The sequence below is a fragment of the Eubalaena glacialis genome, chromosome 4, assembly GCF_028564815.1.
Source record: "Eubalaena glacialis isolate mEubGla1 chromosome 4, mEubGla1.1.hap2.+ XY, whole genome shotgun sequence".
NCBI classification, from domain to species: domain Eukaryota; kingdom Metazoa; phylum Chordata; class Mammalia; order Artiodactyla; family Balaenidae; genus Eubalaena; species Eubalaena glacialis.
In genome coordinates this window covers 167,347,733-167,361,508 of record NC_083719.1, presented here as the reverse complement: position 1 = coordinate 167,361,508, position 13,776 = coordinate 167,347,733, and the positions used below count along the sequence as shown (strand labels likewise).

The 13,776-nt window shown below is 41.4% G+C and overlaps 1 protein-coding gene across 4 annotated transcripts in view; it reads right to left on the bottom strand.

Annotated features, from left to right (window-relative positions):
• The window catches only part of MAPK9 (mitogen-activated protein kinase 9), a 58,680-nt gene that overhangs the window by 9,080 nt on the left and 35,824 nt on the right, over positions 1-13,776 (bottom strand). For all 4 annotated transcript variants that reach the window (XM_061190048.1, XM_061190049.1, XM_061190050.1 and 1 more), the window contains exons 5-7: positions 13,576-13,714; positions 4,181-4,346; positions 2,672-2,743 (exon numbers count right to left, since the gene is read on the bottom strand). In XM_061190048.1, the coding sequence (XP_061046031.1) occupies positions 2,672-2,743; positions 4,181-4,346; positions 13,576-13,714 (377 nt within the window). The remainder of the gene's footprint in view (positions 1-2,671; positions 2,744-4,180; positions 4,347-13,575; positions 13,715-13,776) is intronic.

Genomic DNA, 13,776 nt, shown 5'->3' with positions numbered 1-13,776 from the left:
CTCTGGACTTTCTGAGCCCTCACCATGTCCTTTCCCACTGTAGCTGTGCTTACATTGAGCAGTGACAGCTTTGAGAGGTCATTCTGTTTTACTTGGCACTGACCCGGACCATCACTGCAATACAAAGGAGTGTGTTTTATTTCCTTTCAAAGTATATGACCTGGGTTTCAGACTCCATTGTGTATTAGACACTCACTAGGTGTCCGGCAGTCAATCTCCCTTGGGTCTCACCTTCCTATTTGTAAAATGCAGACAATACCAGCTTTGCCTCTTTCACTTGGGGCTTGAGATAACTGGCAAGATGAATGTGGAAAGGGATTCTATTGATAAAACCATAAAAATTATACAAGAGAACGCAAGCCAGAGGAATCAAATAAACAGCATCTTTAAAAAGTGACTAATTGAGGTATGTCTTAGAAAAATAAAATGACATCACTGTGAAAGAACCTAGGGCACAGACACATGTTCTTTAAAGAACAAAGGAGGAGGCCCTCTCGCTTCCTGTAATGTCTTTCTTCTTGCTGGTACACCATCCACTGGAGGATTCCATCACCAATCAAACAAATTTTTTTTCTCCCATCTTAAAGCAACAGCCACTTTCCTTCGGCTGAACATCCGTAGCTTAGCTACCATTCCCATTTGCAGCAAAACAGAGTTGTCTATACTTGTATCTCTAACTCCCAGCCTCTCATTCTCTCTTAAACATCCTCTGATCAGGCTTTTCCCCCATCACTTCATGAAAACTGCACCCATCAAAGTTGCAGGTGACCATCCCTCAATTCTCAGTCCTCACCTTTTTGACAGTGTCAGTGAGCCTCCCTCAGTAACCTGCTTCCTGGCCTCCGGGGTCCCTTGCTCTCTGGGAGGTGCCTGCCTAAAGCTTTCTCTTTCTCATAGGCCATGTGGGGACAGGAGTTCCTTTTCTACCTCAGGTTACGAATCTAAAACAAATCTCTGAGAACTGCAATCTGGTTTCTGGAATCTTTTTCTATCTAATGTTGGAAAAAGTTAGCAAAATTGTCTTTGGAAAATGATGTAATCTCTGTGTGTTCTGAGAATGACAGTAGGTGACCTTATACATAAAATTATTATTACTGACATTGCAAGATGTTAACATGTAAATTAAGAATTTTAAATTACTTAATAGTGCACCAAAGAGTTCCTACACTTTTCATTTCTGTACTTTCTGAAGAAAACATTTAATTAATTAAAGAAAGGAAAGTCACAAAATGAATTAAAAATTGAGACAAACAATGTTAAGTAGATACTTCTAATTATGTATCTTTAGGGCATTCCCTGGCAGTCTGGTGGTTAGGACTCTGTGCTTTCACTGCTGTGGGTCCAGGTTCAATCCCTGGTCGGGGAACTAAGATCCCACAAGCCTCGTGGCATGGCCATCAATCAATCAATCAATCAACCAATCTTTAGAATACATCAACTTTTCCCTTTTTAAATGAATTTATTTGCAAATTAAAGATCTCCTTATTTACATTTTGAAACAACTGAATCTAAGGTAAGGCTATGGAAAATTGCTAGAAAATTTATTAGAACAAAATAAAATGCTGTATTTAACTTCACATAAAATCTGTGATGTGAAAAATGTCAAGGAAGGTAAATAAAATGATAGTAATAAAATCTTTTCATTCCAGGTTTGTGTTGTGAAGAATTTATATTACAAATAAACCACCCTCATAAAATTATAAAAAACTAAAATTACTTTAATAAAATACATATAAAACATGACTATACAACTTAATTTCTTTTAAAGATAACCATCAATCTGCCAGCGGACAGAGACCACTTTCATAACAAAAAACAAAATCAAAAGACTAATGAAAATTTTAGGTGGTTAGAACACAAATGAAAAAGGGTATATGTGAAGAACCATGTTAGAGCAAAAAATATTGAAGATGGAAGAATATGAGGAATATGAGAAAAGAAAGCTATTGAAACTATCATATATCTATTCTCCTTTATGCTATATGTCATTAATATGATTTGCTGACCACAGTGTAAGTTAACCTTTTGCATTTTATATTTATTTAAATGTGTGTTAAACTTCCCCATTGTGTCACAAAATAACCTTCTAAGTGGATCTTCTAAAATTTTCTACAAAATGTCAGAAGAGTAACAAAACAAAAAAATTTAGCAAATATTGTTCCTCACAAACTTTTTACTTTAATCTTTTTCATTTAGGTCTTATGTAGTGTGCTTCAGTTCTTACTTTGGAGGAAAATATTTTAATTCATCCTGGTAACTAATGAAATAGTATATTAAACAAATTAAACAAATTACAAATTATTGGCCTATTAAATATAGACAACAACTTTCTAGATACCTAAATTAACTGAATTAACTAAACAGTATTTTCATTTAAATATCAGGATACATTTGTCAAAGAGTAAATACAATTCTTATAAGCTATTTTTAATAAAATTAAGAACTAATATAAATTGGTTTAACTTAATTCTATGCCTCAATAAAATTGTTACAGGTAGTCAAGTAAAAAAGAAACATAAAATTGAACCATTTGGTGTGTGACACTAATTTAACAAACATAATCAAGACCCCCTTAGAATACAGTCTAGAATTACGACATTTTCCTTTTGACCTCCTGCTGCCCTTGGTATTTATGGAAAACATGGCCGGGAAGGTCCCCCGGGAAGGATACGATCAGTGCCTTGGAATATCACACAACCTTTCACCAGCTCTCCCATGATGCAACCCACTGACCAGATATCAACTGAAAATAAAGTGAAATGACAAAATTATGAAGTGCCATGAACAAAACAAAGGTGAGGAAAAGGATTCTAACAGTGTACTAAACACACAAACATGGAAAATAAATTGCTAGTAACGGGTGAACGTTTTTACACAGTATGAAATATTGCTGACCTCTATTTTGGCCTTCGGTTTGCAGCAATCTGGGCTTTTAGTGCCAAAGAGTCCAATACTTTACAGCTTCAGAAACAAACAAAGTCCCAGAAACAAGAAATGCCTGTCCCCACAAAGCTGTTTCCAGGCACATGCCCACCCCTGCCCCCAGCCTTCGTGGTCAGTGCTGGGTCTCTCCCTGTGAAGGATACAGTCTCTTCCTGGGAACAGGACTTTATGGAGGACCATTTCTGCCATGATGCACCCGACAGACCAGATGTCCACTACCAAACACCAGGTGATTAAAACCAGCCAGAGATCCCCCCACACATGTCCTTTCTCAAACCCCCTCCCAAACAAAGACAAACCCAGCTTGTCAGTGGGACTTTTGTAAAATATGAACACCACGCCTCCAGAATGATCCTTTTTTAAACTGTCAAGTCAGCAGGGCCTCACAGGGACAGGCTTGTCTGGGCTCCAGGTGAGGGCCAGAGGTGTCCCAGCTTCTGGCTGTTCGCCGTCTTCTGTGGGGGCCCAGCTGAATTACAGGCCTCAGATGCCCAGGCAGAGGGCTATTTATTGCCCTTGCTGCTGGGGGTGGGGTGAGAGAAGCTAACAGGGGACCTAATTTTCTCTCATGTCCACAGAGGACTGGAAGCCCACAGAGCTGTGTCTCTCAGAATGGGAGCACAGGTTATAAAACATCTGAATAAACTTGAAGCACAGCTCATTTCAGATGACTTAGGCAAACTTTCAGATTCTTTTTTTTAACACGTGAATGTGATTTAGTTCTGACAAATTTTTCAAAAGCTAAGTTTCAAAGAGATCTGATATTGCTTGAATAAGTTTTGCTGTGAAAAAAATACCAATTTTACACACAAAAAGCACATGTTGTATTATTCCATTTATATCAAGTTCAAAAATAAGCAAAATCAATTTATGTTGCTGGAAATCAGGATAATGGCTTCCTTTGGGGGTTGAGACCCAGAGGGGGGCTGGGAGGCCTTGGGTGCTGCTGGTTATGTGGGTGTGCTCTCATTGAGCTGCACACTCGGGATTTGCATACTTTTCTGTAAGTATGTTATACTTTGATAAATGTTCAAAAAGACTAATTTTAAAAGTGGATAATTTTAGCCAATGGAAATATAAAATTAATTATTTCTCATCTGTGAACTATGATAATCTATGTATAACACAGTCTCCACATTATACTTCATACCGTTCACAGGAAAGAGAAAAAAACTAGTGATGATGAATAGCACTATTTTTACACATCTCGGCCTCTTCCAGTTCTGTCTGTACTCACCGTTCTCTTTGTAGCCCATGCCCAGGATGACTTCAGGTGCCCGATAATACCGCGTTACCACGTAGGGGGTCATCATAAAGTTGGTGCATGCTGTGCGAGCCAGGCCAAAGTCAAGGATCTTAAGGGTACAGTCTGACTTTACTACAATGTTGCTAGGTTTCAAATCCTAGGGCAGAAATGGTTTAAATTAATAAAAGGAACCAAAAGCATGCTAAGTAAACAATCTCACATTGGTAAGGATTTGTGAGGTATGTGAGAGTGCTGGGAGAAGGAGGAAAGTTAGAATTGAACCCTGGGATTTTGGAACCATTTTGGAAAATCCTACTCTCATATTGAAACTAATACAAATCAGCCTAGAGAGGCCAGATGGTTGCCCTTACCCCTGTGTGGAAACCTTCATGACACTCCTTTGCTTAAAACCTTCTGAGAGCTTCCACAACACCCTCTCCTCCCTCGCTCCATGCCTGGTCATCCTTCATTTCCCAACACTCTGGCTCTTCCCTGCTGTCCAATACAAATATAACTCAATCCACATGTGTAATTTACATTTTCTAATAGCCACCTTAAAAAAAGTGACTAGAAAAGGTAAAATTAATTTTACTATTTTCCTTTACTCCAATACAGTATATTTCCAGAGTATTCATTTTAAAATGTAACCAACATATAAAAATTATTAATGAGATATTTTACATTCTTTTTTTTTGGTACTGTCTTTGAAATCCAGTATTTATTCACAATTATAGCCACATTCTGAGTACTTAATAGCCTCAGGTGGCTAGTGGCTATAATACTGGACAGCACATGGCTAGACTTCTCTGACCCTGGAATCTTCCAAAGGCTTCTTCTTTCCTTGGAAGAAGAATCTCATGATTACCAACCCCAACTTCCCACCCTTCCCTGGGACCTACCACTCCCCACCACACATACTACCCTCAGAGCCCCTCCTCTGCCCCTCCGAGCACGGGCTCCGTAAGAGGAGGCCTCAAGGCCCTCTCTGTGCTCTCAGCTCTCAGCCCAGAGTCTGGCACAGCAAACTCTAAGAAAATGTTTGCTGAGTGTACACATCATACTCCACCACACTCTCAACACAACCTATCACTTCTGCAGTTTTTTCCTTCATAACTCTAGGGACTTTCTCCATGGTGATCCCCCACATCCCAGACCCTTCCTCAGGCCACAGGAATTTGACTCTTGCCTTGGACTCCAGCCTGCAAACTCACCCTAGAAACTATGACTTCTAAACAATCCACATCTATTCTTTTCACAAGCGCTTTCCAATGTGTAGCTACAACGTCAAACTGCCAAGTCACACCACACAGTAAGGCCGTCACTTTTAGTGATGTTTCAGGCCCAGCACCTGGCTGAAACTTTCCAATCGATGTGTCACCAACGGGCATAGGTGTGCCTTGAGTGACGGCTGCCAAGTGTTATTGGGATAAGGAGAAAAACACTTAAAAATTACATCAGCTAAAATTATGTTTCATTACTGCTAAGCGCTCTCTTTCTAAACATCCGGAATTCAGTAAAATATAACTTATAAATATATATCACTTAAAAACATAATTAAAATTCCCACCAAGCCCATGCAGATGCACTGGTCCCTGGCTGGCCCCAGAGCACTTCCGCTGTGCATGTCCCGATGTGGAGATGTGCTGCGGGGAGCACTGCCAACTCACCCACAGCTGCTATTCTGCACAAAGGAAAGTGAGCGAAGAATCAGCCCCACGCTCAAACCAGTGACCCCTTCCTGTGAGAAGGCAATAATGCAGCTAAGGTAAAACAAACCAATCTGTTTCTAGGTTCCCTTTTTAAAACCAAAGAATATGGCAAGAACAGGCATTTCAGAATACAAATTACTAACACATAAAATAATGCTCAACTTCATGAAAATTAAAAACCCAAATGACAAGGAACAATTTTCAGTCTCTCTTCTGGCAACGAGGAAAAGAATGGCAATATCCAGTGCTGGAGGAAGAAGCAGAAACAGACCCTTCCTTACACTGTTGGTGGGGACGTCAATAAGTGCTTTCTTTTTAGGAGACTGATTTTTTAAAAAATTTGAGATGTCTGTACTTTACCACCAGCAGCCCCTGAAATCCAACCTGGCCCTGAACTAACACAGAGCCACATGAACAAGGATGATTAGAGTAGTGCCGCCAGCCAGTCTGATGAACTGCTGCGTGATTAGAAAACATGCCCATTCCAGCCACCTCCACCTGTCAGAAGATTGTCCTCTTGCACTGATTTTGTTGGAACAATGCACTTTACTGCCATCTGCTGGAAAACTATGATAACAGAATGCAAACCAAGCTGTCAAAGGTGTGGATTGTTGTCCTGGCAGGACTGGGAGAGGCAGCCCCGCCTCCCAACGCTTGCCGATGGGAAGGTGCTGAAAGATGTCTCAGGGCGCCTGAGGGCTCCCCACATGCACAGCTGCTCTCCCATCAGTCTCCACACACAACCAGAAGCAGCTTTCCGCAAACGAACTGGACTTGTAGTTTGAAGATGGCAGAGTAAAGACAGTTCTGCCCCTTCAAATCTTGAAAACCATCCCGAACAAGGAAAACAAGAAACACACATTAAAATAAAAATGACACCTAAATTTGGGGGCTTGACCCAGAGTGCAGGGATGGCATCCCTGGGGCAGCCAGTAAGGGTGCACGAAATATCTGCAACCTAAAAAGGGCAAGAGCAGAGGAGTGGAAGGTTGAGGCCGTTGCTATTCCTGGTCAGTTCTTGGTCTAGAACCCACTGACTGAAGAGGTGTTCTAAGAGGGAGAACCCTGCACATTGTAACAAGCGTCCACTGCCTTGATTTCCCCACAGGTACCTATGACCCCTTACTCAGGTGACTGTACCTGGGAACAGCAGACATTTGGAGAAGTATTAGACACAAGTTCTAAGTGGACACTGAAAGTCAAAGACTCAAAGCAACATCATGCCTCCTCTAGCTGGTGGTAGGGGGTGAGTTGTGGAGGCCAGGTAATAAATGGAGACTGGTCCAGATCTCTTCCAGCTCTATTATGATACAGGCCTAGGGCAAAACTGTGAAAGAATATTGCTGTTCATCTCACATGAGTATGAATGGTTTCTGATCGTCTTTTCTAATCAGTACGGAAGAATGCATCTGCCCAGTCAAAGGCTACATGCCACACCTGAGGCCTTATTAATCTGCTCTAGCAACGACACCGTGTCCAGCACAGCAGCTGCAATCAGGCCTACTGATCAGCTAAGGCTCGATGGTCTACATTCTCTAGCATCCATCTAGTTTCTTCAAGGGCTGGACTAGTGAATTAAACTGAGCTATGAGGGACCACCATCTTCGCATTCTTTAGGTTTTAATGGCAGCATTAATCTCCTCCATTCTCCCCCACCTCCCAGAGTTCAATAATGTTTTTGATATACTATCTTGAGGGGGGCAGTTTCAGGTTTCCACTTGGCCTTCCCCATCATAACTCTTACCTCACAGACCAGAGAACAAATGTAGGGGTCACTCTGCTAAGAGTATCAACTGCCAACTTTATCAGTTCCAATCACACACTCGAGGACTGGGGAGATGACTTGGGTGGGTCCATGGACCCAGTGGCCCATTGTGAGCCACCAGACTTAGACCCCTCAGGAATGAAGGTCTGGGTCACACTCAGGTAAGGCACAGAGACCTGCCAAGGTGATGGCTGAGGGTATGAATAATGGAGAATGGAGAGAATGAGTACCTGTTGTGGCTCCCAGGTCAACTGTAGTGAAAGGGGCTATAGTTGGTCCCTTCCCCTCAGGAAGGGAGGCCCACGGGGAGCCTGAGGGGGCTGCTCCTGACCTGTGTGGAGAAGTAGAGCTGAGGGGGGCAAGGGTGGGTGGTGGTAGCCATGAAAATGCCTACCTGGCTCTCTGCTGTGGGAGTGCAGCTGACAGACACCCCACTGAGGTAACCTGACCCTCCCCTCTGCTTATGACAAGGCCACACACCCCACAGTGGCTCTTGGCTAATGACTGCATGGGGAAGGAGGTCCATTCTTATGAGACACCAGATTCCTCTGATGGGCAGCTCCCAACCCTCCTTCGTGCCCTCTCTACTCCAAGGGGTCAGACTGGGCTGACCCCTGTCAGCTTCCCCACCTCCTGACTCACTCCCTCTGTTCTTCCTCACAGGCCTTCTCCCCATGCATCTCTTGCATGTCTAATGCCATCATGGTACACTAATGTCTTCAATGAAAAACCCCACATGCTCTATGGGGAGGGAAGGCAGCAGAGAGGAATAAATGACTTGGCTGAGTGGAGTAAATTCCAACCTCAGTGAGTGGCCCACAGTGAAATAATGTGGACCACAACACCTGGGAAGGGCTTAGGAATTGAACGACAAGTACTGTGGAAGGCAGGATGGGGCAGGGAGCAGGACACTGAGGGATCTGGGGTGGGGGAAGGTTCACAGAAAGGTAAAGGTAGACCTCCCAGATCCACACAGAGGTGTTGGTTCCTCCTTCACTCCTACTGGCCTATTATCTAGAAAAACTGAAACCAAGTTTCCAGACTCAGGCCTCAAGCACGATACCAACAGATCTGCTGGTATGAGGCACAGGAAGGGCATGGGTGAGGGGCCCAGCCTGAAGACAGGGCGCTGTAGTGAAGGTCTGCATTTTGCCACATGAGAACCTCAGCCCCACCCCACACAGCCTTTCATACCAGCAGCAGCCAGACTGCTCTCCCTCAGTCAAGAGACCGGAGCCTTTTCTAGAGAAACTAAATGATGTCCAGAGAAAAGACCTGCAAACAGAGACACCTGTGGCTATGTGTTGCTCTAGAGAAAAACCCCTCATTCAACAATCCCAACCCATGCACTTCCACTTGGCCTTCTAATGCTTCAATCTTAAATAGGACCAGTGACAAAAGGTCACCAGACATTTGAGGAAAACCTCACATGCGACAGCGAGAGACCAAATGCACTAAAACAAACAAACAAAACAAAACAAAACAAAACCTCAGGGGAAAGAAAAACACTGCAGGCAGCAATAAGACAACTTCAAAGGGACTTCCCTGGCAGTCCAGTGGTTAAGACTTCACGCTCCCAATGCAGGGGGCATGCGTTCGATCCCTGGTCGGGGGACTAAGATTCCGCATGCCACACAGCATGCCTAAAAACAAACAAAAAAACCCAAAAAACAAACTTCAAAGAAATTCTAGCCTTGTAGAGATGATAGTGCCTCCATGCAGGAAGAACAAAATGCTATTTACAATAGCCAAGACATGGAAGCAGCTCAAGCGCCTATCAACAGACGACTGAATAAGAAGATGTGGTATGTGTGTGTGTATATGTATATACACACACAATGGAATATTACTCAGCCATAAAAAAGGAATGAAATACTGCCATTTGCAGCAACATGAATGGATCTAGAGAATATTATGCTTAGTGAAATAAGTCAGAGAAAGACAAATACTATATGATATCACTTGGAATCTAAAAAATGATACAAATGAATATATATACAAAACAGAAACAGACTCACAGATATAGAGAACAAATTTGTGGTTAACAAAAGGGAGAGGGAAGAGGGGTATGGGATTAACAGATACAAATTAACAGATACAAATTAGGGGTATGGGACTAACAGATACAAACTACAATATATAAAGTAGGTAAGCAACAAGGAAATACTGTATAGCACAGGGAATTACACCCATTACCTTGTAATAACCTGCAATGGAATGTAATCTGAAAAAATACTGAATCACTATGCTGTACACCTGAAACTAACACAATATTGTAAATCAACCATACTGCAATAAAAAAAAGAACAAAATGATAAAAAAAGGAACTTTTAAAGATAAAAAAGAGCTCCAACTAACTGGTACTTCAGAGAAAGGCAGAATAAAGAACACAGTAAAGAAGGCATTCTGAAAGAAATAATAAAAATTTTCCAGAACTCTATGGCATGTTCTTCCAGACTGAAATGCCCACCAAGTGCCCACCACAATTAATGAAAAAAATTTCCATATCAAGGCATATCATCCTAACATTTCAGAATACAAGAAATAAAGAAACTTTAAAAAATGTTTCCAGAGATAAAACAAAACCCAAACCAGGGCACTTGCAAAGGATCAGTAATAAGAATGGCATTAGAAAGTTCAAAAGCCATACAACACTACACTACAACAGGGTACTGTATTTACACCTTAGAGGGGAACTGATTTGTAACTAAGAATTTTATATCCAACAGAATTATTAATCATGTGATAGGGCAGAATAAAGAGTTTCAGATATCTGAGGCCTCAAAAACTTTACTTCCCATGCACCACTTCTGGGGAAGCTATTGGAGGATATGTCCCACCAAAACAAAGGAGAGATGGGGATCAGGAAGAGGGCTCCAACTCCAGAGAGAGGTGAAGGAAATCCCCAGGAAAATGCTGGGGCGAGGTCCAGGATAAGCTCTCTGCATCAGGTATGGGGGCAGCCAGTCCAGATGCGAGCAGGGCTGAGGCGGCAGGAGACGATCAAGGTGATGGAACAGCTAAGACATTTGGATGCAGTGAGAGAAGACTTAGATACCTGGCAGAAACCTTAGGGTTTAATTAGCAATAAGGACGTGGAAAACTGCTCTCTCCTTAAAACAAACAAACAACAAAGACCAAAACTCTAACAAATAAAAGACAAGTGTTGTTAACTCTAGGGACAAAAAGTTGAAAGGAAAAGAAATATAATCATGGTGTAAATATAGGCTTAGCTGTGAAAAGCGTTTATAGGGTCACGATGACGTAAAACACACTATGGACACTGATCCAAACCAATTACATTGTAACTATACTGGGAGGACAGGGGGACAGGAAAGGTGGCAGGTGAGGGGCACGATTGGTGAAAAAGAGCTAAATCAGTACCTTATGTCCCAAACTGAAGAAAGATCAACAAATAGAGAGCTCATCATATTATTTCAAGATATGGAGATAAACACCAAAATAACAGCTAAAAGAACTGAAAGAATTTGTTCTGGGGAGAGAGAAATAAGAGGGAGGACGTGGGGGCTCTTTTTTAGTAAGTATTTGTAAAACTATTTGATCCTTGATAAAAATACAAAACAGATCGACCAACTTATTCAGCAAGTTGCAGAACAATATATGTACAAGATGATCCTGTTTTTGAAAAATGTAAGTTAAAAAGGACATAAGTATAGACAGATATGCTGGTATTAGCATCAGTAAGAAGATGTGTCAGTGTAAAGTTAGGAAGGAAACACACCCAACTGCCATCACTGGCCTCCTCCAGGTGACAATGGAGGGCTGGGGACTTCCATTCAATTTTTTGAATTATACAAGGTAAAAATTGGTGGGATTACAGGTGTTTTATTTTTCAAGTAATTAAATTTTATGTTTAGAACGAAACCATCTTAGTAAGCAAAACCGAATGTTTGTATTTATGCCTATGGTATAGTATACAGAAAAAAGGACAGGAAAAGTTCACAGAAAACCGTTAACAGGCTAAAGGGATAACTGCGGTTCATCACCTCTTGGGACCTGGAGGGGTGGTGGGTGTGCAAACAGGTGCCTTATCTACCTTTCCCACAATGACCACGTGGTACTTTCACAGCAGACACAAAGTCTGGCAGACCCACAAATGTGTGAACAGGAGGGCATAAGACAAGGGGAGGGAGACCCAGTGGGGAGGTAAATGGGATGGAGAGGTGGTTGGCGGAATCATGCTGGGCAAACCAAAACTTCCTTGGACCTTCTGGTCCGCAGGCATGGGCCTAAACCGCAGGGACGGAACATCACCTAACAAAGGCACGTGCATGCTGCAGCTCTTACAAGGCCCCCTAAAACGGGAGGATATTGCTTCCCCATGTATGTCTGGGCCCAAGAAGGGAGATACAAGCAAGACAAACTGTTTCCTTTTACAAAATTAATAAGGCCTAACATAATGAAGCCTAATAATCTGGGAACTTATTCTCAGTTAAGACTTTAATACAAAATATATTTAAGAGAAATTAAGAGTGCCTTAATTTATATAAAGGTCTGTGAATATTTTAGGAAGAGAAATAGAATGTTATGCTGGGAAATCTTTATTTTTAATTAAAAAGACTAGTGTTACTATTTTTAAAGCAAATTTGTCAACAGTATTTATATAATTTAAACTGAACACTTGGTGGCAGCAAAGGCTGTATTTTAAATGACTGAAGACTGGTCAGGAATTTTTGTGCCAGGCCCCCAGCAGGCACTGGGAGGGCCAGGACTGGCCTCAGGCTGCAGACCTCACTCAGGCCTCAGGCCTCATGCTCACAAGGGGCAAGAGTTTGGGCCTCTCTGGATTGGTGGGCTCTGCTACTGTGTTAGGCCTCTGTTCAGTGGCTGTGATGGAAACAGCCTTTCCTGGCACCCAACAGATCCAAAAGAATTACTACTACTACACCATCAAAAATCTCTCTATTCTTTTTTGTATGAAAAGGCTTCATTGTTTTTGTCTCACTATCTTCTTCCCCCCACAGATTTCAGTTCAGAGAAAATACAACTTCTTGCTGTTGAAACATAATATTGAAAGACAGTCTGTCAACAAAATTAGTATAGTAATAATTTAAGGAATGCAAAGAATGTTTTCAATAAAACTATATTATCTTTGCCTCTAGTCTCACTTAACATTATAGTTGCTAAAAAAAAAACAAACAAAAAACCAAACAAAAAAACACAACTCTATCATAATCTGCTCACACAGCGGTACAAGTGAAGAAAATAACAAAAACTCATAAAACCAGCTTAGAGAATATCTCTCTGGTTTTAAATATGTACCCCCTTACAGGCAACACCATCATTCAAATTCCAGCCTTGGCCTAGTCAAGAGGTCTGCTTGGAGCCTTTCCAAAAGCTCCCACCAGTATGGCTGGGATGCTGGAGTGGTAGAATTTTACGATGTAAGCAATGAACACTTGGGCCATAATTCACGTAAGACTTCTCAAGCAACTGTATCATATACTACTTGGCTCTAACTTTCCCCCGCCTCAAATCCAAATTCCTTGCTCACTAAAAATGGGATTTCAAATATGGAAAAACTATTAACACCAGGTAAATCTGGGTAAAGAGTAAAGTTCTTTGTCCTATTGCAATTTTTCTCTAAGTTTTAAGTTACTTTCAAATAAAAACTTAAAAAAAAAAGAAGTATTTTTCTGCAGTACTAGTCTAAACAGCTGGCTCATGCCTGCATCCAGGGTGGCTCACATGGGCCCAGGCAAACCAGGCATTCCACAAATGTCTTCTAATCTCAACTATATTTGGAAGAGTAACATGATCCCATAGTTTATTTGGATTTTCAACATTGACAAATTTTTAAAAAATATTATGTTCTTTTGTAACTGGAGATTATGACAACGAAATGATTGTGATTAAAAAACAAAACAAAACAATATGGTATCACTACTTACCCTATGAATTATACCAGCTGAATGTAGATGTTTAATACCACAGAGCATCTGGTAAAGAAGGTAGGACATTCTTTCATGGTCCAACTCCATATGAATAACCTGACATAAGTTAGCATCCATTAATTCCATAACCAAATACCTGAGGAAATAAATGATCAGCCATGTACACATGAAAATTATCCAAAATTCCTCTATGGTTAT